This window comes from Danio rerio, chromosome 13 (assembly GCF_052040795.2).
Source record: "Danio rerio strain M-AB ecotype USA chromosome 13, GRCz13ab, whole genome shotgun sequence".
Classification (NCBI taxonomy): Eukaryota; Metazoa; Chordata; class Actinopteri; order Cypriniformes; family Danionidae; genus Danio; species Danio rerio.
Genome location: NC_141033.1, coordinates 32,462,458 through 32,489,800, shown reverse-complemented (window position 1 = coordinate 32,489,800; position 27,343 = coordinate 32,462,458). Strand labels below are relative to the sequence as shown.

The 27,343-nt window shown below is 33.4% G+C and overlaps 2 protein-coding genes across 7 annotated transcripts in view; one reads left to right on the top strand and one right to left on the bottom strand.

Annotated features, from left to right (window-relative positions):
• Nucleotides 1–449: 449 nt before the first annotated feature.
• On the bottom strand, nucleotides 450–11,261 carry cuedc2 (CUE domain containing 2). 2 transcript variants are annotated; one of them, XM_087277545.1, is made up of 9 exons: nucleotides 11,113–11,261; nucleotides 10,414–10,492; nucleotides 10,183–10,326; nucleotides 10,021–10,082; nucleotides 8,216–8,340; nucleotides 7,965–8,135; nucleotides 6,515–6,579; nucleotides 6,369–6,429; nucleotides 450–1,498 (listed from the first exon to the last, which is right to left on the bottom strand). In XM_087277545.1, the coding sequence occupies exons 2-9, from the start codon at nucleotides 10,485–10,487 to the stop codon at nucleotides 1,352–1,354; spliced, it is 849 nt and encodes a 282-aa protein (XP_087133671.1). In that variant the 5' UTR covers nucleotides 10,488–10,492; nucleotides 11,113–11,261; the 3' UTR covers nucleotides 450–1,351.
• LOC147834227 (uncharacterized) overlaps nucleotides 10,417–27,343 on the top strand; it is a 193,889-nt gene continuing 176,962 nt past the window's right edge. For all 5 annotated transcript variants that reach the window (XR_015506014.1, XR_015506013.1, XR_015506017.1 and 2 more), the window contains exon 1: nucleotides 10,417–10,563. The gene's annotated coding sequence lies outside the window, so the exon portion shown is untranslated. The remainder of the gene's footprint in view (nucleotides 10,564–27,343) is intronic.

Sequence of the window (27,343 nt, the reverse complement as noted above, 5' to 3'; positions counted from 1 at the left end):
ACTTATCCAGCATGTTTTACGCAGCGGATGCCCTTCCAGCTGCAGCCTTCCACTGCGTCGCCATGCCCAAGTCTATTTTTAATTCAATTTTGGAGAATACCATTTGGAGATCATCCTCCATGTTCAGCTGTGGTCTGTATTTATTTTTTAATGAGGGTGAGTGCCCTAAAGGTGTCAGAAAGTTAACATGATGCCATAAAATCAATCTGCTACATTTGATGCTATTGCATTGTCTTTAACATGATTTAATCACCCCAGGAGTTTATAGTAAAATAACATGAATAAGGTAAATCATTTTTGGAATTCACCCCCCCCCCCACCGAACCTTTGTGCCACAACCCACATTTTGGGAACCATGCAATGTTATAGAGCATGATCTAGCATATTCCTCCACTTTGAAATCGAATCTTCAGTGTACTTGAAGCACAGAACAAAATAAAGACACCACGTTCATAAAACATTAATTCTTTACTAGTTACTCTCAAAAACATCAGTCCTTTAAAAATAATGTTAATATATTTCAATCTAATCACTGCACTTCAGTTTCAGGGTCATGTCGGAGGTGACGATAATGCTGACAGCCAATACTGTTGCTCTACACCAAAGACAACATGTAAAAATGGAGTACATCAAGCACAAACAAACCATCTCTGAAAAACACTGGTGTAATGTGAATATGGTAATTCAATAATGAACACAAAAGTACATTCTTTACTAAAACTACGGAAAGCCAGCTAGCTACACATTACAGAGAAACTAACTAGTAAATATGGAGGTGAAAGGTCTTCTCCAGGGTCAATTTTACCAGGCAGACCTGTTTTGTGAACTGCATCAAAGAAAAAAAAAAACCTGTCACACAGACCCTGCTATTCTTTAGCTTCTGTAGGAACATATATGGAGTCTTATTTCTGCATATGAAAATAAACACAGAATGCAAAGTACAAACACTGACGTCTCACTGGAGATGAGCTAAATTGGCTGATTTTATAACAAAGCAACCAGCTTGTTTGACTTGTAATTATGAATAAAAATGGATTTGGCATAAATTAAACAGTCAAATGTAAACACCTTCATGTTTTTTTTAAGGTAGAGCTTAAGGTTTTAGTAAAAAGTAGTTTAAAAAAATAAATACAGTAACTTAAAAGGGCTCGAAAAAAGAGACCTGCTAGGAGATCACACAAGACATCAACCCAAACAACAACAAAATAAACCCTCCAGCACCGTATATTACAATGGAGACATTTGGACGAGATACGTTTAAATAAAAACTAAATCGTTTGTTTCCAGTCACAGAGATCCAGACACAAAAGAAGGGAGTATTCTGAACGGTCCATCAATAAGATGCCTTTCATCAATGGAAGCGGTATTTGCGGGCTGGTTTTAGGCTGACGTAAGTCTTCTTCATGTCTTCTGGTTCTTCTTTCTTGACTAGATGATAACGCTCTCCCTTCGTAGTGACCACTTGACTGCCGTGATAGCGCACCATTTTCTTAGGGGCCTGCAGAGGACCAAGTAAATGGAAGGGGTTAATACGATTCGCTCCAAAATTAAAGTAAGAGATGTTTATTTTCTCAGTCCATCCAGAATGTAGATGACATTTTTTTCCTTTGGTTTTAACAGTAACACATGAACTGTGGTCAATAATAATACTCTGAATAGAAAAAAAAAGCATATCAGGGCAAAACAAATTTAGCACTCATGAACTCTGATGATATTTGATGAGATTAGGGTTGTAACGGTATGAATTTTTTACGGTATGATAATCGTCTAAAACAATACCACGGTTTGACCGTTTCGCGGTATACGGTATGTTACAAATGTTACAAAATAATAGAACAGTGAAGCAAATTTGACTTTTTCCAAATAATGTATTTTCAGTTACTATAAACAACACCACTTACAAAGAACAAATAAAAAAATAAGAAAATAATAAATAATGTGTCAAAGTCCAAATAAAGTCCAAATAAACATGGTGCAAATCCTCAGTAAAAAAATAGATATAAATATTTACTATCCTATAAATAGTTACATAACGAAACTAGATTCAATATGGAACATCCTTAGGTTTTATGTGCCAGCATGGATATGGTTGTCTATGGATATGGATATGGTTGTCTGCAATGCAGACAAACAGCTGCACCTTCATTTGCGTCTTTTGAAAACAGCAAGAGCAGCAGTTCGTCTTTGCTGTGTCACTGTTTTGTCATGTTTCTGTGCTGCTGTGCATGCAAAAGTACTTAGTATGAGAATTATTTCATGCAAAACTTTTTTTTGCGTTTTATTTAGCCACGCATAAATGTATGCCTATCTCTCATTCCGTGTTGTTCAAAAAGCTCAGTGTTGGTCCACAAACAAAAGCGAAACCTATGCTTATTGGTTGTGATATAGCGAGTTTGAACCAATCTGGGCATGGAGGAGGGACAATGCATCAATGTATCATGTCTGGTTTGTCCGGAGACACAGTGACGAGCGTTTCTTTGTCAAATCAGCGTTGTCAAATTTTGATGACAGAACCGCACTGATTTCGGAGCCTCTGAAAGTCCGCGAATGTTATGTTATACAGCACTGGAAAGCTGAGATTCTCTTCTTTATGCCAATATTTGTATTGTATGAATCGGATCAGCGGATCAAAAGTTATTAAACATTTAAGAGCAATACTTATTTTTAGCCGCGGGCAGCTGTCTCGGTCTTTAAGGGTTAAAACCGTTGATATGCAATTGTTCATGGTATGATAATCGTGCACGTTCAAATCGTGGTAGACCGTCATACCGGTATATTGTTACAACCCTAGATGAGATCTTGGTGAGCAATACAATTGGTCTGAGCAAGAAACTCAAAATTATTCATAAAATTATTATCATTAGTGATCTTAAGCCTGGAGTAAATGAGGACATGTGATTATTTCCAGTTACACTATCAGTGATCAAACATTTCCTTCACAGTTCAGTTGAGATAGTTTGATTTAATAATTTGTTTAAGTAATTGCACATTGTACACATCAATGTAGCTGCTCAATTATGTGATAAAAATCATAATCACAATTACTTTGGTCAGAGTTGTTATCACAATTACTTTAAATGATTATGAGATGGCCATATGACAAACTATTTTGAGATATACATGTCATAACATTTCACAATTCTCAAAAACACAGCACAATGGATAACTAAAAGACAAAAGTAAATATACAATGTGCTCAAAATTACTGAAAATAGAACTATACAACACAATATACAAATGAAACAAACTTTGTGCTTTAAGCATAGTCTTCACTGTGAGAACTTGATCTGTTTGATCTTATTAAAGCTACATAAGTCTTGATCAAGAATGATTTTATTCTTGTTTTTTGTTGTTTGATTGGGAAAGTTACTTTTAAAAGTAATATATTACAATCTTGAGTCACTTCAACAAATAACTTAAGGTTACTTTTTTTATGTATATATAAATTAGCTGTGTTTCATTTAAGAGGCTGCATCCTCTGAAGGATGCCGACTTCAAAGGAGAGTCCTTCGAAGTCCACACAGGCTGAACCGAGCGTTTTGAAATGAGACAATCAAGCCTAAAGAGGATGGATCTCATCACCAGGCAACCGTAACAGCTGCTGTTAATAAGCAATGATAAAATTTGTAAAATGAGTTTTAAAAGTGATTTTAAAACTCATTTTAAAGGGTCACGAAACACCAAAACACTTTTTTTGAGCTGTTGACAGTCGTATATGTGTTCCACACTGCTAAAAACACTATTAGGACACCTATGTTTCACTAAAAAGTGTAAATTGGTTGTTTTTGCGTTATTTCAAGCAAATTCGTACTTCCGGTTTGAAACGAATTTTTGAAGCTGCGTCACGGTCATGACATAATAGCGTGTATTCCAGCGTGCAGACTGGGCGTCTGTGCCAGATTGTGTCTTATTACGTCTTACAGTGTGTTGCATTAATGCATGAGTAAGGCTTGGTTCAAACCAATCAGCGCGCTCTATTGTGCAACTTCATTAATATTCATTACTGTCACAGTGTTTAGACAGCAGAGACGCCACGTTGTGTTGGCAAAACAAGCGTGAAGTGTTGCTTTCATAGTTTGCTGCAGTTAAGTTTTGTTTTCATTTTCTCTCTGTGACAGCGCAGACTCACGTGTAGATTAACAGTGTACGCGACGCTCGACAACAATAACTTACGTGTCTAAGGAGGAACATTGTTTACCTGAGAGCTGTTCTCATCTGCAAACGCTGAGATCCGGATTCGCTTGTAGTATTCTCTTTATAAAGACGAGGCTCTAGTTGCTGGTGATTGTCCTGTCTCTACAGATTTGTTAAGTGAGCGACCAGTGCTCTTTGTTTATTCAGTTTGTTCGTATCGTATCGAACAAACTATTGCACAGAGTGTAAACATGTTAGAACTACAACCAAACTGTAACCTCGTGTAGGGTTTTTAACGCATTTTGTGACCGGAATAACACACGCGGCTTTCTGACACTACCTGCTGTGTGCATCTAAGTTTCCAGGAAATGCTTTTTCTCTCATTCACCGTGCGGTATCAAACATTGCATGAAAAATACACACTTAGAGCAGCTCCTCGAATCAAATATTTCGTTTGTCGCGAGGGACATGAATGAATTCCCTGAATGAAAGACAGTTAAAGTCCACCATTTAATAATTTGGCAAATAATTCAACTACAGATGCCCATGTAAACACAGTCGCGTGCCCAAATAGACACTCCCACACCATCCCTCTCTTCTTCCTCGGACACTCCCCCTAAACAGAGCTGGACACGCCCACTTTTCTGGCTTTTTCCAAAGTAGAGGTGTGAAAACACCCTGCTGAAACGAGGGGGTTTCATGGCCCTTTAAGCGTTCTGAAGGCAAAACAAGGGCTGCAAAAGTTACAAATATTTTCCTTTGATCCATTCATGTACACATACAAATGTAAACAAATGTTTAACATGTGTTTAGATATCAAAGTAAAACAGTGGGTCCAAACTCGATCCTGGAGGGTCAATGTCCTGAATGGTTTAGATCCAACTTGCTTCAACACACCTGCCAGGAAGTTTCTAGTATATCTAGTAAGAGCTTGATTAGTTGGTTCAGGTGTGCTTGATTAGGGTTGGTACTAAACTCTCCAGGACACCGGCCCTCCAGGACCGAGTTTAGACACTCCTGAATTAAAATAAACCTAATTCATACATTTAAACCGGAGTTTTCTTTTAAAAACGCCCTGTAGTTATCAGCGCAATAAATCTTGGGACGTTCAAGGCCGCGAAAGATCCACCTGTTGTGTTCTTCATTACCTGGGAAAAAGAGGACGCATTTGGAGGCTGCGTTTGAAGGAGCCTTCAATTTTTTTTAAATGAGACAGGCTTTGTGGTGCCGCAATGACACAGCGCCCTTCGAATGCATCCTTCTGGGGATGCAGCCTCTGTAATGAGACACAGCTTATGTATTTATATTATGTTTTTTATGAAAAGCTGTTACTTTTATGTTTTATCCCCCATCTTAGCTGGGTTTAGGATTGCCCTGCTAGATGATAGCTTAAAATATTTATTTAAAAAAATAAATTTTTCCCAACACTGAATACTGATAAGCATGCTTAGCAGCAGGAATATAGCACACTGTCACTTTAAGAGACATATGGATTCAATTTACTGTTACATATGCATTTTCATTTTTTCAACTCTTTACATCATTTATAACATAAAAAAGATTTATGTGAATAATCATAAAGGATATTTGTTTTGCATGTATTTGACCATTTAAGTGTGCAGTTTAAGCTAAAAAAAAAAAACTTCACTTGCCAGTGTTTTGTTTGTCTGAGGCTGAGCACTTGCACAGAACAGCCCAAGTTCACTTTCACCCTTTTAAAAACACGAATAGATCTAATACGCTTCATTAAATCAAGCACATCTCATGCTGCAAAAGTCACGTTACATAATTTTACAGATTTTGACATGAAATTGGGCTTTGTTGAGGAACCAACGCTTGTTTCTGTCCCTTCATTCAAGTGTTTTGTTTACATTTTAGTCAAAGTCAAAACTGTCGGACACATCCAAAATTAAGTTTAACTTTTAAAATTAAGTTTAACTTTTAGACGGTTCAGTCAAATTTGGTTAACAGGTCTATCCAAAAATTGCTTCAAAAGATAATTATCAGAAGATTATGAAATGCATGCAATGATGTAACAATAATCTGTTTCTTGCAGAACAATATTCTTTAATGATCAACTGACGAATAACTTGATTACATCTTTGGTGGCTTTGGAGTGAATAAATAAATAGCAAATTTTCATTTTTGTGAGAACCTTCCCTTTAATATCTACACCAATGTCATCAATGTCAATGTCACACAATATAATGGCTAAAATGGCACCACAAACTCACATCTTTTGGAGTGACAGGTCGGTGTACTTTCTTGTCTTCCTCATCATCAACCAGCATGTATCTGTTGGGACAAACATTGCAGTCACATTCCATATGACAGCTTTTTGTTATAGTTGCAAATAATTAGTGATGAAGCAGACACTTACTTTTCTAAAATGCTTGCTTTAAGTTTTTGATCCACTTCAGCAGAGACTGTCTTCCCCTGGTTTGCCTGAAATATATCAATAAAACAAATCATTGTGTTATTTAGTGTACAACATTATAGCTTTTAGTAATATTTAGATTTTTTTATTTAATATATTACTTGTAATCTATACATTTTAAGCTTTTTTTTTAACCTAAGAAAATTAATTATAAAATTATTAATACATTTATTAAACAAATTATCACTTGTTTTTTTTTAATAAATGTTTTTACTGTAATATAAATGACCTTATTGCAGTGGTTCTCAAACTTTTTTCATCAAGTACCACCTCAGAAACAATTAGTCTCTCCAAGTACCACCAAAATGTGCAGTAGTGAAATACAGTAGCGTAGGCCCAGTAAAGCAGCTACAACTCTGCACTGTTAAAAAAATGTGGCACATTTCCTCAGAAATATAGGCTATATGTCATATGGCACATTATATACATAGGTTTTGGTAAATTTTAAAATGTGTGTAGCATGTACTTGACATATTTCATTCCTCCGCGTACCACTAGAAGGAAGCCTGCGTACCACTAGTGGTACACGTACCACAGTTTGAGAACCACTGCCTTATTGCATTCAAGTAATAATTTCTATTTGTTCTAAAACAGGGGTACCCAAACATTTTGGGCCAAAAACCAAACTTAATATATAATAAGTATTTTAAAATAAAAAACAATTATCAAACTGTTACAATATTAAAATATATCAAACAGTTTTAATTATCTCAAAATATTACAATATTGCCATAGAGATTTTATCATTTACTTCAGAATAAATTACTCTAATCATATTAACTAATACATTATATTTTTAACCTATTATAAAGAAAACAACAGGAATTCTTATTATAACACAATGGAGTTTAATGCTGAATACCCTAGTCAAGCTGCATCTGCCTTTGCCTTGATTTGCTTACCGAGAACTTCTGAATTGTGGTCTATACATTGAGCAACAGTGTTCATTTTTTATTTTATTTGTTTATTTTTTTTTTTAATGGATTCATTCAAAACAGTTAATTTTTTTGTCGTAACAAACTAACAAACGAAAGTTTATGTTAAATTTGAAATGACAATGTGTATTAAAAGGCATTAACCCCCAAAATTCACACTCTCTTCTCAGAAGGGATGGCAGACCAAATCATACGTTACCATGGGCCAAATTAGGCCAGCGCGCCCTAGTTTGGGCATCTCTGTTCTAAAGTATATTACAATAGTAAAAATATTAACATTGTAAGAAAAATATATTTTAAATTATATAAATGCAATATTGGTGAGCAGAAAGAACCCGTTTCATAAACATACCCTTAATTATTAATAGGACTTAATTAGCCAGTGTAGATCATTTAATCTCTAACCAATTACTGTGGGTAAACATCTTTAATTAAGTGAACTTCTCTAGTGAACTCACACTGAGAGACGGAGGGCACTTAAGCTGGACATCTCCCTCAATAATGAGACGAACGGCTTCCTCCATGTCTCCTTTAGCAATGGACAATGCACTTCTGGCCTCAGTCACACTGCATTTAGGAAACATCTCAAGAAGATGTTGCTCCTGGTTATCCCATGAAGATTCACTAACCTGAACAAACATTCCCAAACACATGTTAATCAGTCTGCCAGGATGTTGCACAAAATGAAAGGCCAAAATGAGGCCAATACCTGAGCTGTGGCTCCCTCTGCTTGTAAAGTAAGGTTGTGTGTCTTCTCTCTGGAACCGCCGAGGGATAAATCACAGCTTTCTGAGAGGGGAAATTTACCTTCCTCGATTTTCATCTCTCCTGATTCTTACTCACACAAAGCAAAGATTATAAATCAATGTGCAGGATGTTTTCTAGTACTATTGTAAAGCGCAACAGCTTCATGTTTTACATTGAGACTACACATTTTCATCCACCTGTCAACTCAGATTTAAGGTTTTTTAAATAGCGTTTTTAATCCAATGGAAAGAAAACATCCAAAATACACTTTCAAAAGTTTTTTGGTTGCACATTATCAGTCTGTGTCTACATTTCAATTATAATACATATTTATTATTGTTGTTTTCTCAAAAGTGTGTTTTGTTTTTGATAAATCTTCAATTTACCAAACTTTAGTTTTATTCATATCGATCTGCAGTTTTTAATAAAATAATGTTCATGCAAATTTTGCCTGATTATAGACATTCTATAAACATTTTTTGCTGTCTGATCAGAGTATTTCAGTTTCTGATTTATGTAGTGACTGTAAAATGATTTTACATTTATACATGTCAATATATAAATGAAAGGAAAACAAGAATTTCAAACATCGCGTTGATCAGTGTTTACTAGAGATGTATGCAAATTAGCAGATTTTTAATAAAATAATGCTTTTTTGCATTTCAACAGAATATTTTAAAAACAATTCTTAAATGTCTACAGAGGGAAGATGGTGATCACCATCACTGAGGTAAAGTTGGTTTTATATTTGCACACTCAGACTCTCTCCTTATATAATTTCAGAAAAGTATTATTTACAAATTGGGCATCACGGTGGCGCAGTGGGTAGCACAATTGCCTCACAGCAAGAAGGTCGCTGGTTCGAGCCTCGACTTAATCAGTTGGCATTTCGGTGTGGAGTTTGCATGTTCTCCCCGTGTTCACGTGGATTTCCTCTGGGTGCTCTGTGTTCCCCAAGAAGTACGAAGACATGCGCTATTGACCTTATTCTTCAATGCGGAAGTGCGCTCGTTTTTGTGATAGTTTTAGAACTTCAGATTCAGTTGCCTATGGGAGAAATGACTAGGAATAATAAACGGCAGAAAACGATCCAACTACTCGCTCTACAAACAAGTGTTTGCATTACGATACATAAAAAGTAGAATAATAAAATAAGAAAGGATCAGTTTGCAACATCAAGTAGCATAACGAGCTGCTTTTAACCTCTAAAAATTAATGGAAGTGAATGAGACTGGAGGTCTCGAGCCAAAAAGATTCAAATGGCTACACCCACTCATATGCAGAGAATAGGTGAATCGGGTAAGCTAAATTGTCCGTAGTGTATGTGTGTGAATGTGAGAGTGTAAATGTGTTTCCCAGTGATAGGTTGCAGCTGGAAGGGCATCTGCTGCGTAAAACATATGCTGGATAAGTTGGCAGTTCATTCCACTGTGGCAACCCCAGATAATTAATAGGACTAAGCCAAAAAGAAATCGAATTAATGAATTATTTGTAAATTATAAACAGAGAAATAATATAAGCAGCCATGAACTATTAATGTACAACATTGTTCATAGTTAACTTTATAGTGTTATTGCTGTTTGGAAGTCATACTTTAATGTGACATAAGATCAAATATTCAAATTGGTGTGGTAAACTATATAGGGATAAAATGAACGAATTTACAAATACATAACCAACTTTACCTCAATATCTTGATATAATTCAAAAGCTTTATTATAATAATAAATATTATTACTGTTTTATTGATGAAAAAGAGGAAATTACCTGTGTCCCTGGCTGAAGTCAACTTCGCTGCCAGATTAAACATCATCTCGCAAACTTTGACACTTCAAGACAAACATTAAATAGTCAAACGCATCAAATTGTAATGGCAAAATATTGTAAATCTCAGTAGTTCTACATTTACAAGTCATTTTCCCAAATTACCTGTCGATATCAGAGAAACCAGGGATGTAGGCCTCCAGCATTTCAACAAACACCTCTACATCAAAGTTTTCCTCGACACTTTCTTGAGACCCCAAATCTTCCAGCACCCCGGTGATGTAAGACAGAATGACATCATCCAGAGTACTGTTTTAAACAAAACAGACGTTATTTTTCCACACACAAAATAACGGAAAAACCTTTCATTAAACGTACGAAGTGACACGCCCTCACCTCAGATCGGCGTGAGGAATATATGACAAAATGAAGTCGTACAGCGCGTCGTGGATTATTTTTTGGAGATCCATCCTGCCTGCATTTGGATAAAAAAACGAGAAGAGTCAACAACAGGGAGTAACAGTTGGTCAGAGATCCACGTGAGAGGTAAGTACATTGTCAAACCAAACTAACACGACAATTATACCGCAACAGCGTGTTGGAAATGCACAATATGCGATTATATAACATATCAACGTGAAGTTGAACAGTAGTCGAATAACGTTAGAGTTAATGACAGTTTCATATCCTGCAAAAACTTGCATCCAACTACTTTCTCATGCAAAGTCCAAACAATCTAAACACGGTTTGTTGTGCGGCATTTAAACAAACTGTATGCAGATTTCGTGTAGTTTTAAAGTGTTATATGTATTGGAAAGACAGTAAGTAACGTTAGTCTAAACACGGTTTGTTTTGCAGGCGATCTCCACAAACTGTGGAAAAGCAGCCGGCTTTTTAATAACGCGTTTAAAGACGCGGTTTTGTAGATAACATTTTAGAAATACAGTAGATATTTGACATCCGTTCTCTAATAGTCAGATAGACACATGTGATACTGGTAGCACGGTTTGTTTATCTGTGCTCAGTGGGGTAGCCGATGGCTAACTTAGCATAGTCATGTAACATGCGCAAAAGGCCTCTCGATGTGCACCTCACCTCTGGATGAAACCGCACTGATGGAAAACAAGAATTTAAAAAATCCTGATGTACAAATCGACAGCCTGTGTTGGCAAGCTGACAATAAATCGTAAAACGTTTAGCTAATTCATTAGCCCTACGCGCGGTCGCTGAGGTTCAAAACCTACGACGTCACGTCCGCTTTAATGTAAACACACCCTCGTGTCACTGTTTTGATTGCATTCAGAGAGTCGACGAAAGCATTTTATCCTACCTATACACTGTCCTGCTGTAGGATACTGCGTATTAGGCGTTATGTCTATAGTCGAGATCCACACTACCTTGGAGAATACCTTGGGAAATAGTTTGTTTCTACCTGCTGATGCATCACATGAATGTTTTTTGCATTATTTTGTGCTTCTTTAGATAATTGGAAAGTAATAGTGTGATGATTGTTATGCTGACTAATTGCAATATATTTTAATAGAACATTTGTTTTATGCCACATATCATCCACAATCAAAGACCAAAGTTGCTTGAGGCATTTTTTTTTATTGTTACCAATAGCAAGTAAAGACTAAATAAAGTTTAATGCACAGTTTTCATGTTATTGGAGTACACCATATTTTAAAAATAAATATTTTTATCTCTTTCTCAGTGAATATGAGTTATAAATATTGCTGCATTTGAATAAAACAGATTTATTAAGCAGATATATTTATTAAACGAATATTTTAGTCACAGAACATCTTTAGAAATGGAAAGATACATTTAAATTAATGCAAAATATTGCAAAAAATAAAACAAATTACAAACTACAACATTTCAACTAAATTGTATATATTTTTTGTTTCTCTTTATTTTTGCTACTTTTAAAATAATTTTTAAATTTGAACTACTAATTTTTGAACCATAATTATTAGTTATTTTGTTAGATTAGCTCCAGATTTGGTTTCAGTACTGACTAAACTTATGTATTTGCACAAATATGATATTGTAAGGCATGCTATAGAAAATTAGTAATTTAAATGAGAGATTTGTGGGGGTGGGAGAAGGGTTCACTCGTATATGCTAAGCGCTGTATGTACATGTGAAATAAACAATACTTCTAGAACTATTTATTTTCACATCTACTTTAGTAATAGTTAGACATTTAACTATAGCAATAGAACCAAATAACACCATATTAAAATTCATAAATAAAACATCTTATACATGAACAAAATGTGCACTTAAATGTTAGAGATGATTATGATATTTGTAGTATTTTTTAAATCACTGTCTTAACCTCTAATACCCCTTTTGTAATAATGATGATTGTTGTAATATTTTTAAAATATATTACACATTGATTTTTTATTTACATAAATTTATATTGGTGTCAACCTCTATGGTGTCAATTAAACTATAACAATAAAAGTAATTATGAATATGTTTAGCAAAAAATATTTTACATGAAATATGCTTTAAAATTTTATTAGCATTAGATTTGCTACTACGTTTTGTGTTTAATTGTGCATTTGCATTATGATTGTAGTCATATAAGTTATTTGCAGTGTAGATTGTTGCAATGTGTTTATTTCTCTTTTGGATTTGACTGATGGAGCGTTTTCACTTGAGCAGCCGTATCTATTTAACTCTGATAAATGCTTTGTGGTGTAATGGCATTGTTGTGTCCTAATTCCTAGCAAAGGATGTTATTTATTTGTAGATTAAATATTAAGCAGAATAGTCAAATAATTAAAGAGTTAAAAATGTCAGTTACTGGTCTGTTTGTAGTAGCGAGTGTATCCATGTTGTTGTTTTTTTCAATAATGCCCTCATATATGTCAGCATCTGTTAGCACACATATAAAGGGTAAAGAAGAGAGCTCCAGTGGTTTCTGGTGGTTCAATGTTATTATATCAGTGTATGCTGTCACGCCTCCTGATTACAAATTGGTTTCATAGATGTTTAGCGCTGCATAATTAATGCTTCATCACGCGTGTGTGTTTTATCCAGCTGCACTGTTTCATTATTAGTAGGGGGAAATACAGTACATGAGGCTGATAATGAGTCTAGGAGAAGACGCCTCATCTTGGCTGGACTCTTTGTAACCCTCATGGGTCAGTGGTGGAAGAATTGCCTTACAAAGTGAATGAATGCATGAATGAAACCCATCCCCATTCCTTATGTACACAGTGGATATATATTAAGACTGTAGCAGTGTGTTCATTTAGAAGTAGTAATACACTTTGTATACCCACTTGTATAATTAGTAGATGTTAGCTTAGCAAATGACGTTTATTCTGTTTACATTTGACGAGATCATTGTATTTTTCTTTTTAAATAATATTTATGTTACTTTTTGGCTCATTGTCATAGTCCGTTGTCAAAATTAATAAAAAGTTGAAACCGGCAACAAATCTGACAACTTTTCAACTTAGTTTTATTGTAGCCTGTTATTACCTCAAAGCTTTGGTGTTTGAATTATAGTTTAAAGGTTAAAGATGTTAAGTCAACTATTATCATGTGGTAGAGACATCAGAAAAGGACAGAAAAGTGATTTAAGCAACTTTGAACATGGCACGCTTGTTGTCAGACAGGCTGCTCTGAGTTTTTCAGAAACTGCTGATCTACTGGGTTTTTAAAATTCAACCATCTCTTAGATTTACAGAGGATGATCTGAATTTTTTTTTTCAAATATGCAGAAAACGGCAGATCTGTGGGAGAAAATTCTTTGTTTATAAGAAGTCAGATGAGAATGGAAAGACTTTAAGCTTACAGAAAGGCAAACGTAAGTCAAATAACCATCAAACTTTGAAACAGATGAGCTACAGCAGCAACAGCAGAATAAATGGATAACACTTCAGCTAACAACAGCAAACAGGCTATCATTTACAAATGCTCAACAAAATTGGTTGGTATAATACTGATAAAAGGATGCCTGAAATTCAAACGATAGGGTCAGAATTTGGTGTAAAGAGTATGAAAGTATAGTTCCATGCTGTCTTATATTCAGTACAGCTAGTGTAACGGGAACATTCTTTCCATACTTTGGGTCTTGTAGTACTGATTAGGCTTTGTTTAATCACCACAACCATCTTGCCTCTTTATGAACACATTTTACTCATCATGTTATAAATATTTTCAGCAGCATAACATGCCGTCACTAAGCTTAAATCATCTCAAACTGGTTTCTCAAATATGACAATGAGTTTGCTAAACCTGAATGGTCTCTACAGTCACCAGACCTCCATTCAGTAGGTCATATTTGGCATGTGCTGGAACAGGAGATTTACTGTTCAAATGTTTGAGGAGTATTTTCAGCGCCTTCCAGAATCAGACTGAAAGCAAACTCTGGTATTATCAAGATGTACCATATTTGGTGACCAGTGAATATATATGATGTTTCTGATAATGTTCGTAGCGAACACTAGGTGGCTGCATTGAGTCACGTTACACTTTTTCATTCATTATTACCGCTGACATCAATGGAAGCATTGCTGCAAGTCATTATTGCTTATAGGTGTTGCAAATGCATAGTTTTTGTTGCAAAATGATTACACCTCCTATAGGCTTTCTGACGTTTTCTTTTTTACTTACTGTTGCAAGTGAAATAATTTTGTTAAAACAAATTTAGTTTCTCCTTTGGTACTGACTGATCTCATTGTGGTCTCATTAGAGAATTCACTCAAATTAGTGTTGCTGCTTCAAACTTATTTAAAATGAGCTGAAATAACTAAATCTTTTAAGTTTTTGGGGGGACAACCTAATTTATTTATGTTCGATCCACTTAACTTTGTTACGTTAACTTAATTTGTGTTGGGACAACGTGAATGAATAGCGTGGAACCCTGCATTTTTTACAGTGTACCACAGAAAGCATTAACGTTAATATTAACAGGTAATGTTGTAGACTGTTATGCTGGGCACTGTATATGTATGTTCCGTTTGTATTATTATAATTAATGTATGATAAGCAATTTCATAAAAATGTTTATATTATCCTATTGAATATTTTTCTTCAATACAACATGCCGTTTGAGCTACTATATTTTTAATTTGCACAGTATACTATGCATTCTTTTTTGTTTATATTAAAACACTGTTTGAGCTATGGATATTTAAAAAGTTATACTGTGTACAAACAGTGTAACACTACTACTTTTGTAAACTTTGGTTCTGTTATACTGGAGGCTCAGTTAGAGTTGGCGTAGTCTTGGCTTGCGTCCTCTGATGTGCCATTACTGACACAAGAAGACTATTTTCCAGCTGAAGGCACGGTGTGTCCCATCTGCCAGCATGCCAGAACCCCTGAGCTAGGGTCGGGCCATAGAAACCCCGAATGAACCTGCAGGGACCACTGTGTCATGAAGCACATCCCGTAACAGCGCTTTAACATACTGTATGAAACACAATTCATGTACATATGTTCAGATGTCAAACATGCATGTGCTTTCAGAAAACAGATGAGACATCAAAAGCTTACAAGTGTAGCGCGAAAACCTGTTAAACATTTATCATTTTTTAGGCAAGAGTATGCTGGCGAACAGGGAAAATTAACTAATTTGTTATCAGCTTATTTGACTGATTATGTTAAAAATTGGAAAAGTTTTTTGGATTAGATGTGTTCTTAAATGCTTTACTTAAGTATGCATAGGTATTATTTAAGAGAACGTGTTAATTTGCATACCTTCAAAGCACAAAATGTTCAAAATGTATTCAAAATGTCTTTGACACAGTTTGAGCTATAGATAAGTCAAAGCTTTTTACAGAGAGGCTTCAGAATCACTAAACAGCCAGGAATTTAAAGAAATGTATTTATTTGTTTGATTGTTTGTTTGTTGGTTGTTAGAATAAAATAATCAAGCAAAACACCCTCTGAAAAAAAGCTTCAGAATGTAGAAATGAATTAAACTGTGAAGTTTGGTGTAGCCTGTGTAAAGAAATGTATGGTCATAAAGAATATGCATTTTAATTGAATCTAAACACACTGATAAATTGCACTAAAAAAAAAAGACTAAAGTAAATTAGACGTTAAATGAAACAAACACACTTTAGGAAAACTCAAAAATCTCAGTAACTTTAAAAGATGTATGTGATTTGTAAATATAAATTTAAGTTGATGGTAGTCTCTTTTGAAGTCATAATATTTATTTGGTCACAATTGTAGATAAGTCACAGTAAAAAATTAAACAACAACAAAAATCCTAAGACTTTAAAATTTATTCATGACAAAGTTTATATATATATATATATATATATATATATATATATATATATATATATATAATTTAGCTTTGATGGTTTTAGTTTGTCTCCCTGAAGATCACTTCTGCATTCATTTGTTTATATTTTATAATTGTATTATCCGTTATAAACGAATAGCTACATCTAAAGCATTTAGCATTAAAAACATTAAAAAGTAATTAAAGGCTTTTCACTCAGTTACTGGAATCCTCAAGCATGTCATTCAGCGATGGAAGGCCAGGATACACAATGTGCTTTCTGTGCTAAAAGAGAAAGATTTCCATTTGATCAGACACAATGGAGGAAGACTTGATCTCCGTTTTGCAATTTCCTCTCCTTCGTTAGAGGAGCCAAACATGGTGCGAATAAATTTACTGCCAAATTAATTACCTTTCCCCCCAACTTTAGACAATAATACCAGAAGCTGTCTGTCGGAACACATCTCTAATTATTTTATTAATGTTTGATTCACAGTTCAGGTACAGCGATTTCACATTTTTTATTAACTTTATTATACTTTGAAGTGAATGTGCATTATTTTATATTAGATGATCTTGAATTGAATTACCCAAGTGCCAAAATCAAATCAACAGATTTTTGTTTTCGTCTCGCAGATATTGTGCAAAGAAAAAATTGAACAAATCTATTGTGTAATGGAAGCCAGCAAGTTTTATTAATGAGCTTTTCAAGCTTTCACAATTTGCCATCTAAACCTCAAATGGTGAAATAAATGAATAGAATTTAATCACACGGGCTGCATACTGCATGAAACGGTTCATCATCATATGAATTTGAAAAGAATGAATTCAACTTTTTAGAAATAAAACGTTACTGTTTATAACAGTCTTATTTTATAGCAACATTATTATGTATAACATAACAGCAAGAAGCATAATTATAATAAACAATGGGATTTAAATGAAATACAATAACAGTTTTATGTTTTTTAATAATAATAACAATCATAAAAAGAACATTATTATTATTGATATTAATGTAGTTTATGCAATCTATATAGTAACAACCACAATAATAACAACAGCAATAATACTAATATTATTATTAGTAAAACACAGTTTGTGCAGTGTATATAATTAATAATAATAATAATAATAATAACACATTTTCATGACACAATTTATAATTATTATTATTGTTGTTGTTGTTATTATTGAAGTTATTATTATTATTATTATTGTTATTATTATTATTATTATTATCATTATTATTTCTACTACTATTATTATTATTACTATTATTATTATTGCTATTATTGTTATTAGTATTATTGTGGTTTTGCACTTGTCCCTTGTTTGTAACCAGCTGCTGATCTCTTGCCTCTTATCTATCTGAAAGACTAGTAGCAGGAAGCTCAATGTCAAACAGTAGCATGTTGTCTGCAGGCATGGCAAACATTGTTTGGAGCCGTGTCTGTGGTCAGAGTATCAGGCTTGGGGGTCTGGAGCTGTATCAAGCCATCAGAGCTGCCTTATCCGGACTCCTGCAAGGCAATGCTTGCCTTCCCGTCTGGCTCCTGCTTAGATCCTGTCTCAAGGAAACAGGCACCAGACTGGCCACTTCTCCATAAGACCCACTGCGAACAACAGGCATAATATGGTTTTGTGCAGTGGACGGCGGCCTGCTCCAATGCAGATGAGCTGAAATGCTTCGATAGACTGAACGTGCTGTAAAGCAGCAGAATTGGTTGATTCTGAAATTATATTCAATAGTTAATCCACTTTGTGAAACTATGTTTTCTTAAATGAAAAACCTTTACTTTTGAATGTTTAATGCTAGTTTTATTGGAAAAACATCCTATTAACTGCAGCTTTAAAGCTGACATGCTTAAAGAGAGAGTTCACTGAAAAATAAAAATGAACTCAGCGTTTAGCCACGTGGCTTTATTTATTTATTTATTGAAGAATGTTGATAAAAAAAAAACAGGGGAAGTCAATGGCTACCTGTTTTTTAACATTCTTCAAAATAGCTTTTGTTTGCACTCAAGAGAAGACAGAAATTAAAACTGGTTTGGATCAAGTTCAGAAAATGAGGAGAATTAAAATTTGTTAAATCCCTAAAATATAGATATGATAATCATTTGAAAGGAAATCTCCTATCTAAGGGTGTAAAAAACAAAATTTCTATGCAAACAGTTTGTAATTTTTAAAAACCTTTTTAAGGTTGGGGCCAATACTATTACCCCCTAATAATATATTATTATATTATTCTTGCTGAATAAAATATGTATAAAATCATCATGGCAAAAACAAAAGTAAAAAAGTTATTAGAATTTTGTTAGTAAAACTATTAGTTTTAAAAATTAGTGCTGGGCAAAATTGAATCACAGTAAATGACATCCAGGATAAAAGTTTTTTTAATGTAATTTTAGTGCGTATATATTTATTAAGTTTATATAAAATACACACAGGCATGTATATATTTGAAAAAAATATATATATTTATATATAAAATATATGATTGTAAAATATAAATATATTAAGATATAAATATATAAAAAATATTAAAAATTGTATAGTTTTGTTTATATCACATATACCTGTATATTTTATGTGTATATGAATGTTTGTGTGTGCGTGTGTGTGTGTAAATATATATATATATATATATATATATATATATATATATATATATATATATATATATATATATATATATATATATATATATATATATATATATATATGCATATGTTATCTCAAAACAAACTTCGATTAATTGCGAATAATCTTTGCCCAGCACTATATAAAATATGTTTAAAAAAACTTCTCTGCATTGAGCAACACTTGAGAAATATCTTTAAAAACTATAAAAAATATATACAGGAGGGATAATAATTTAAACTTCAACTGTATAAATATTATTTTTGATAAGGTTTTTAAACCCACAAGTAACCACAAGTAAATAGTGGCAAGTCTCTGTCTCATAAGTGAATCATTGAATCATTCATTCAAATGATTTATTCAAAATACCTGAATCATTCAGAAATGAAGCAAATTAAAAACTTTATAAATGGATCATTAAATCACTGACTCGTATGATTCATAAAATAACAACAGCTTTATTTAAAAAAAAAAAAATATATATATAATTTTTAGTACACATACACATTAATATAAATGTTAAATTTAGAGAAACTGAATTTTTAAGTGGCCTCTTAATTTTTTCATGGCTGTATTTAGGGATACTTTTTTCATTTGTGCAATTATAGGGTTATAAATATGTCTAAGTAAATATTAATAGGTTTCACTGAATGCTTGTAGACTGTTTTTGTTTCGCAAAATAAGTGTCAGGTTGCACATTTTCTAACAACAATTAAGATAAAACAATTACAACTTACATGAACATCATGCTAGTCTCTTTACAAAAATGAAAAACAAAAACTCTCAGTTCCAGCATGTAGGTTATGAATGCTATACAATCAATAAATGACAGATCGGCTGGCTTATGATGTATGAAGTGCTTCATATGAAATGAAGACCTTGTTTCTGGCTCATGTGGTTTGACCCCGGCACGTAACTGGTTAAATTTGTGTCCGCAATCCATCTTCGGGACCCCCTGCATATTAACATTGATCTGCTGGAAATGAAGAACAGACGTGTGTTATCGTTTACAGTGGGGAAAATTTTTCTTTTCATGATAGATCTGGAGAGCAACATTTCTGACAAATGGCCTTTCTAATGTGTTTTGTTTTCCGTCAATAGTGCGGCTCTTCTCAGGATTGTGGATCAATAGCGGCAAACGTTCTGTGTGGTTGGATTTAAAGGGAGAGCTCAGGCAAAAGTGTAAAATCCTGTCATCGTTTACTCACCTCACATTGTTTCAAACCTGTATGCCTTTGTTTTGTACGTGAAACAAAAAATGAGTGATTTAGTAGAATGTTCAAGCTGCTCTTTTCTATAGAATAAAAGGAAAAATAATGCTTCTTTATTATCACCTTTTGTTTTCTATGAAAGAAAATCAGCGTATGGAATGATATGTGCATACATGATAATGGTTTTAATGTTTTGAGTGAAATAAGTCTTAAAGGTGAAACACTTGAAAAACTGACAACTGTCAGTTTTGAGATTTTAAACTTTTTGGTTTTTCAAAAAGTGTAAAGAAATAATACGTAATAAAATAAATATATACCTTTAGAATTTTTTGTCACATTTGTGTCTATAAATTTTAATTGCAATTTTTCTCAATTTTTTCATGCGTTTTCTCAATTTTAGTTTTATTCTGAGCCATAAAGCTCAACTTTAGCAACACACACACATACTTCTTAATAAGGGATTTATTCATAATATGCCTGATTATATACAAGCATGGGATTATATATAAGTTTCTGACGAAATGATATGGATAAAAAAATAAAAAATCACAGTTTCGCGTTATCACGGTATTGTGATTTCTCTAAAGTTAGATCTTTTAAATGTCTAAGTAAGAAAACAACAACTTTCCCCCCATTGAACACAATATACATTTTTGTTTAAGAAACATTAATACATCAAGTAATATTTTGGAACAGTAAACATGTCAAGCTAAATACTTTTAATAAATCTTTGACTTTCGCTATCTTCATTAGTTTCAAAAGCACAGATTTCTTTACAAGACATAAAAAACACATTTAAAAAAAACTCTTACATATGGCATAACAGAACATTTTAGCAGTTTTAAAATCTTGACTTTTCAAAACAGTAAACCTTGAAACTGGTGGTTATCATCTCATGCCTAATTATACACCGCATTTTATTCTCCAAAAATGTTTGAAGTCTTAAATACTTTCTAGCTCTTTGCAGTATTTTTTTAATCATGCAGTGATAAAAAGAAATTCCCAAAACCCTTTGACACTAAATGAAAGAAGCAAGAATTATAATCCTGACCTACCATTCAATGTTCAGCTTTTTGTTCTAGAAATGTATATTCAACTTAGTGCAAATGTAATAAAACAATGTATCATTTGCATATTTAACATAACATTTAAGAAAACTTGAAACAAACAAAAAAGTAATACAATGTAATCAGTTAACAGGGGAAGAAGGTGATTACTATTATTTATGTTTTTACCTCGTGTCTTTCTTTACAGGGATGATTTGCCCAACGATTTTAGTTATGCCATTATTTACTCACCATTGACTTATTACAAAACCAATATGTTTTTTTTTTCTTTTCCCCCCCTATTGAACACAAAAGAGATATTTTGAAGAATGTTGCAAACCTGTAACCATTGACTTTTGTAGTATTTGTCTTTTTCTACTATGGATGTTAATGGTTACCGGTTTTCCAACATTCTTTAAAATATCTTCTTTCATGTTTAACAGTAAAACAAACTCAAGGGTGAGCAAACAGTGACCGGATTTTTATTTTTGGGTGAACTATCCCTTTAAGATTGCTCTTCAATGGTTCCTATCTTGCTTTTTGTACAAACTTTGGCAACGGCAGTTTGCTTTTATGTGTTAATAGCCGTCTGTGTGTTCTGGAATATTCAGTGGCGGAGGGAAGCTCTTTTTTTCTCAGTGAACGTACATTTTCAGGAGTGTTTCCAGATCTTTTGGGTGTCTCTCATGTGTGAGACTGCTCAGTGGAGAGGAGACTCCCCTCGGCAGAAACATCTGTTGTAGAAGAGCCTGTCACTTTCCCTTTTGTAGGCTCTGTCTCTTCCTCAGACTGAGACTGTCATCGGGTTTGATCATTTGCGCGGCTCAGAGAATAATGTAGCAGAGTTGGGCATGCGTTCATGCAGTTGACTAACTTTGTGTGTGTATGGTTTTTCTCCTTCAGTTTGGAGAGATGGTGTTTTTGTTGCCAAAACCCAAATTTGATTAAGACTTAATAATAATTTTTTGGGCTTTTTGAGCTCATTGCAGTTTAACTTGTGACACATTTGTGACCTGTTTAACTCTGAAATCAATATGTTTGTGCTTGACTTCACAGTCGTTAGTCTTAAATGTGACTGTAAAATCTCAACTTTAGATCTAGATTTTTATATTAATGGTTTAACTTTTTTAATTTACAAATGCAACTTTAAATCACTTTTATATAATTTCGGACTATCAATCAAATATTTTTATAACACAATTTCCTTTGTATTTATGGTTTAAAATCTTTATCATAACTGTGGCATTTTGTCACAATGCAAGTTGTAGTTTTTATTTTTATCCCTGATCTTATTATTACATCCTTTGGATTTAATAATGTTTTAATTTGTAATATTTTTACTCACACTTTTGTTTAGTATTTTAGACAGAAAGGGGCTTCATAAACAGATGTATTACATGACATTGTGAGCACAGCAAAACACATGCATTCATACATACATTTAGGAGCAATTTAATACAATTTAATAATCAAAAAATTATAACATTGGCCAAAAAATTCTGTATTGGCCAAATTTATTTTTAGATATTGATGTAATAAATTCTAAAACGTCAATAAAGTAATAATAATATTAATAATGTTGTTTTGTATAACTATAAATTATATCTGACTATCAATTAAATATTTTTATAACATTTCTCATAGTATGTATTGTTATATTTCACAGTTTCAACTTTTTATCATAATTGTGGCATTTTGTCACTCAATGCAAGTTTTAATTATTATTTTATACTTGATCTCATTATTACATGCTTTAGATTTAGCCAGAAAGGGACTTCATAAACAGGCGTATTACAGGGCATAATAATAATAATAATAATAATAATAATAATATATAAAATGTTAAATATTAATAGGAAAAAATAATAAATGTAATAATTATTATTTATTAATGTTTATATTATTTAGATGTTTATTGGGTGAACTCTCCGTTTAATATTCCTCTTCAACAGTTTTAAAAATACAGAAAAAAACAGTCAAAATGTTTTTTTTCTCACCTCAAAACATTGACAACAATTATAACTGAATTTTTCCATAGTTATCTTGTGCCATGATGTTCTAGCTTTAACCTGGAAAAACAAAAGACATAGCGCTAGACTCGACTTTCAACTTTAGATCTTGTTTTTTATATAATATATATATATATATATATATTTTTTTTTTTACAAATGTGACTGCATTATTTTATATAATTTCTGATTATTAGTAGTATATTTTATAACAATTTTTTGTGTGTTTATGGTTATAGTTTAGTTTAAACTTTTTAGCATAATCTTTTTATGCAATTTACTTGATTTTATTATTACATGCTTTAGATTTAATAATGATTTTATTTTTTATATTCTTGTCACATTTTTGTAGTATTTTTAGACAGAGGGGGGAACAGGTTTATTACATGACATTGTGAGCACAATAAAAGCATGCATACATCCATACAATGGAATTTAGATTTAAGAGCAATTAATTTGTTAATTCTTAAAAAATATTAATAATAGAATTCTGTAATAGCCAAATTTATTTTTACATATAAATGCAATAAATTTGAACATGTCTATATTATTATTACTATTATTATTATTATTATTATTATTATTATTATTATTATTATTATTATTATTATTATTATTATGCTATTCACGATTATAATACTTTACCTGCAAAATGTTAAATATCAATAGTAAAAAAAAAAAATAATAATAATAATAAATGTAACACTCATAATAATGTTTATATTATTTAAATGTTAATTGCATAAACTCTCCTTTTAATATTCCCCTTCAACAGTTTCAAAAATACAGCATCAAACTGTCAACAATATTTTGTTTTGTTTGATCTGTTTTAGCTTTTTTTCCCATGTCAGAAACATTGACAACAATTATAAATGACTTTTTCCATAATTATCCTCTATGTATCTTCATTCATTCATTCATTCATTCATTCATTCATTCATTCATTCATTCATTTTCTTGTCAGCTTAGTCCCTTTATTAATCCGGGGTCGCCACAGTGGAATGAACCGCCAACTTATCCAGCAAGTTTTTACGCAGCGGATGCCCTTCCAGCCGCAACCCATCTCTGGGAAATATCCACACACACATTTACACACACACTTATACACTACGGACAATTTAGCCTACCCAATTCACCTGTACCACATGTCTTTGGATTGTGGGGGAAACCGGAGCACCCCGAGGAAACCCACACGAACGCAGGGAGAACGTGCAAACTCCACACAGAAACGCCAACTGAGCTAAGGCTCGACCCAGCGACACATCGACCTTCTTGCTGTGAGGTGACAGCACTACCTACTGCGCCACTGCTTCGCCCCCTCTATGTATCTTGTGCCATGATAATTTATTAATTCATTAATTTTTTTTTGGCTCAGTCCCTTTTAATTCCAGGGTCGCCACAGCGGACTGAACCGCCAACTTATCCAGCACAGCCCTTCCAGCTGCAACACATCTCTGGGAATGCCATGATTTTTATGTTCTGGCTTTAACCTGAAAAAACAAAAGCTAGATTGGAGCTGTTCACACAGACAGGCATTCATTCAGCCTCATTCTTTCAGGCTTATCTGGAAGTCTTCATAGCCGACACTGGTGTCTGAAAAGGCCCAGAGGTGTGTTTTCTCAGGAAATGTTTCTGGAGCAGCAGCATAACACCGCCACAAGGCTTCTCACCTCCAGCATCTTCAGGTCAGCTGCCATTTATCTTGTGTCAGAAAGCAGCTTCAACTCATTCTTCATCTTATCTTGACATTAGAGCCGCGTCAAAACATCATGTCTTTGCCACCAGAGGAATCCGTAAATAAAGGTGCAAATGCAATCTGAGGAAAGATTCGACCTTCATCTGTGTTTATTACACACTGAGGTGCTGCGGTCGCTGAAGTTTAACATCACAAAATCAATAATGCAACATTTTTTTAGATTGTTTATTCGTAAATATTTAGATGTTGAATGGAAATGATCTCTCTGCTTCTGTTTATTTGGACTTTTTGGATGTGGATCTTTAATAATACTGTATATCATAACTGGAAGTTTTTTTTTTTTAGTTTTGATTTTATTGTATGTGATTTATCATAATTGCAACTTTTTATCTCCTATTTGCGAATCGTTTTTTTTGCAGTAGCTGCAGGTTTATATCTTGCAGTTCTAACTTTGATTGATTGTTACAGGTTTTCAACAGCAATTTTTGTAAACATTTTTCACATATTTTTAAAATGTTTTGTCAGAGTTAATCTATATTTACTGCATATTTTGTCTTGCGGTTGTAAATGAATAGAAAATGCATCTTTTTATCTCACATTTTAAGCTTTATTTTTGTAAGTGTGTCATCATAACCACAACTTTTTATTTCTGTTTTGATACAACATTTCCCTCTGGTTCTTGAATCTGATTGGTTGATAGCCGTGCAATATTCTGCCAGTAACAGCACTTGTACCGCCTCTTCACCTTTCACCCTTGTGTATTACTCCACCCACATACTGCAACAAGCAGAGGACACCTTACAGTTTGACAAATATTACTGCTGTTGGGTAACAGTGTACTTTTGAGGCTTTTTAGTCGAGAATGTAGTTGTTTGGATTGCAACAATGCAGTTTATTTATAAGGATAGTGCCTATTTTAAAATGCTTATACTTTCTGAGAGACAGCGGGTCGGCGGCCATTAGACTGTCTTTGAGCAAAGGCAGCTGACGATGTTCATCCACAAGGTGGCAACAGAGATAGCATAATAAGCCCTTAAAGGAGGACAAATACAGTGTAATTTTAAACTACAGCTGACAAATCCTTATTATTCAGGTGAGTGATATTCTATGTCGATCTCTCTCTTTTATATTTTGTAGTGCTGTATTTATACCATATAACTGTAGCATATTGAGTGTGAGATGGGACACGCATATAAGGAATGTGTGTTTTGTTGGCAGAAAGAAGAAATGCTTGCATGCGTTTAGTGTTTTTCCCTATCGCAAACACAACAGCAATCTGGTAGTGATTGCGCTGCTTTTTTTCGGGGTTAATTATTATTATATTATTATATAATGAAATTCCGATTGCAACAGAAAAATACTGTAGACTGTAATACTGTAGGGAGAACTCTCTGTAGATTGATGCAATTTCATGTCACGTCCAGCCTTATAATGTTAAAATGTCAGCAAAATTGGCTTTTTGTCAGGACTTTAGATATTATGCTAGAGAATCATTCAAATACTAGCTCTAAAGTGACGTTAGTGAATTAGTAATGGTTTCTACTGTTCTGACCTCAGCTGCAGATTTGAATGAATGGCGGAAGAAAGTAGTTCCTAATACAAAAGAGTTTTTAGACTCTTTGTGTTTGATTTTCGTTGTTATATACACGATTATGCCGTTGAGCTGTTGTATAAATGCAATATTACACTCAGACTGGTGGAACACTAAGGCACTTGGCCACAACTCACACCCCCACCAGTCAATTTTTATTATTTATTTAGAATATATTTTATTTTGATTAATCTGTTGATTTAGATATATTAGAAATGTGACTTTTCATTTTGTAATGACAGTTTTATTAGTATGATTTATATGATTTATATTATATGATTTCAACTTCAAATCTTGTTCATTGTTGTTTCATTTCATGATTTTATGATACAAAAAACTGGCTTTTGTGATGTGTGGATTAGCATGATATCTCTAATAAGCCTTTCATAATCTGATTTCTGTTGGCAACATTTCTTCCCTTCAATAAGATATTGACCAGGATTTCACTGGTACAACTATTATTGACACTTTAACAGTTACTTTATTAATAGCTCATGGCTATCATCATCTCTGCAATGTTTAAGCAGTCCGAGTTGCCATAATTAGATTTGATTTTTTTTCTCACTCCTTTCTTTATTGTCATCATAAACATGGCTTTAGTTCTAACGTATTTCTTTTCAGCACACCGGCAAAATACACCTTTCTCAATTAGATGAACCGGGGGTTAAGCTCAAGCAGACCTTTTTGCAGCTGAATGCACAGGTGGTTGCTGAGTTCACCTGCCCTCTGCTTATGAAAATACAGGTTATTTCAGGACGAAAAACATGCTTGGCTTCGGCATAAGGGCCCTGTGCCACTCTTGCCTGTCACCATATTGCTCATCTTGCAGAGCGAGTGGAATTCCAGCCCCGCTCTGCCCGCTCTC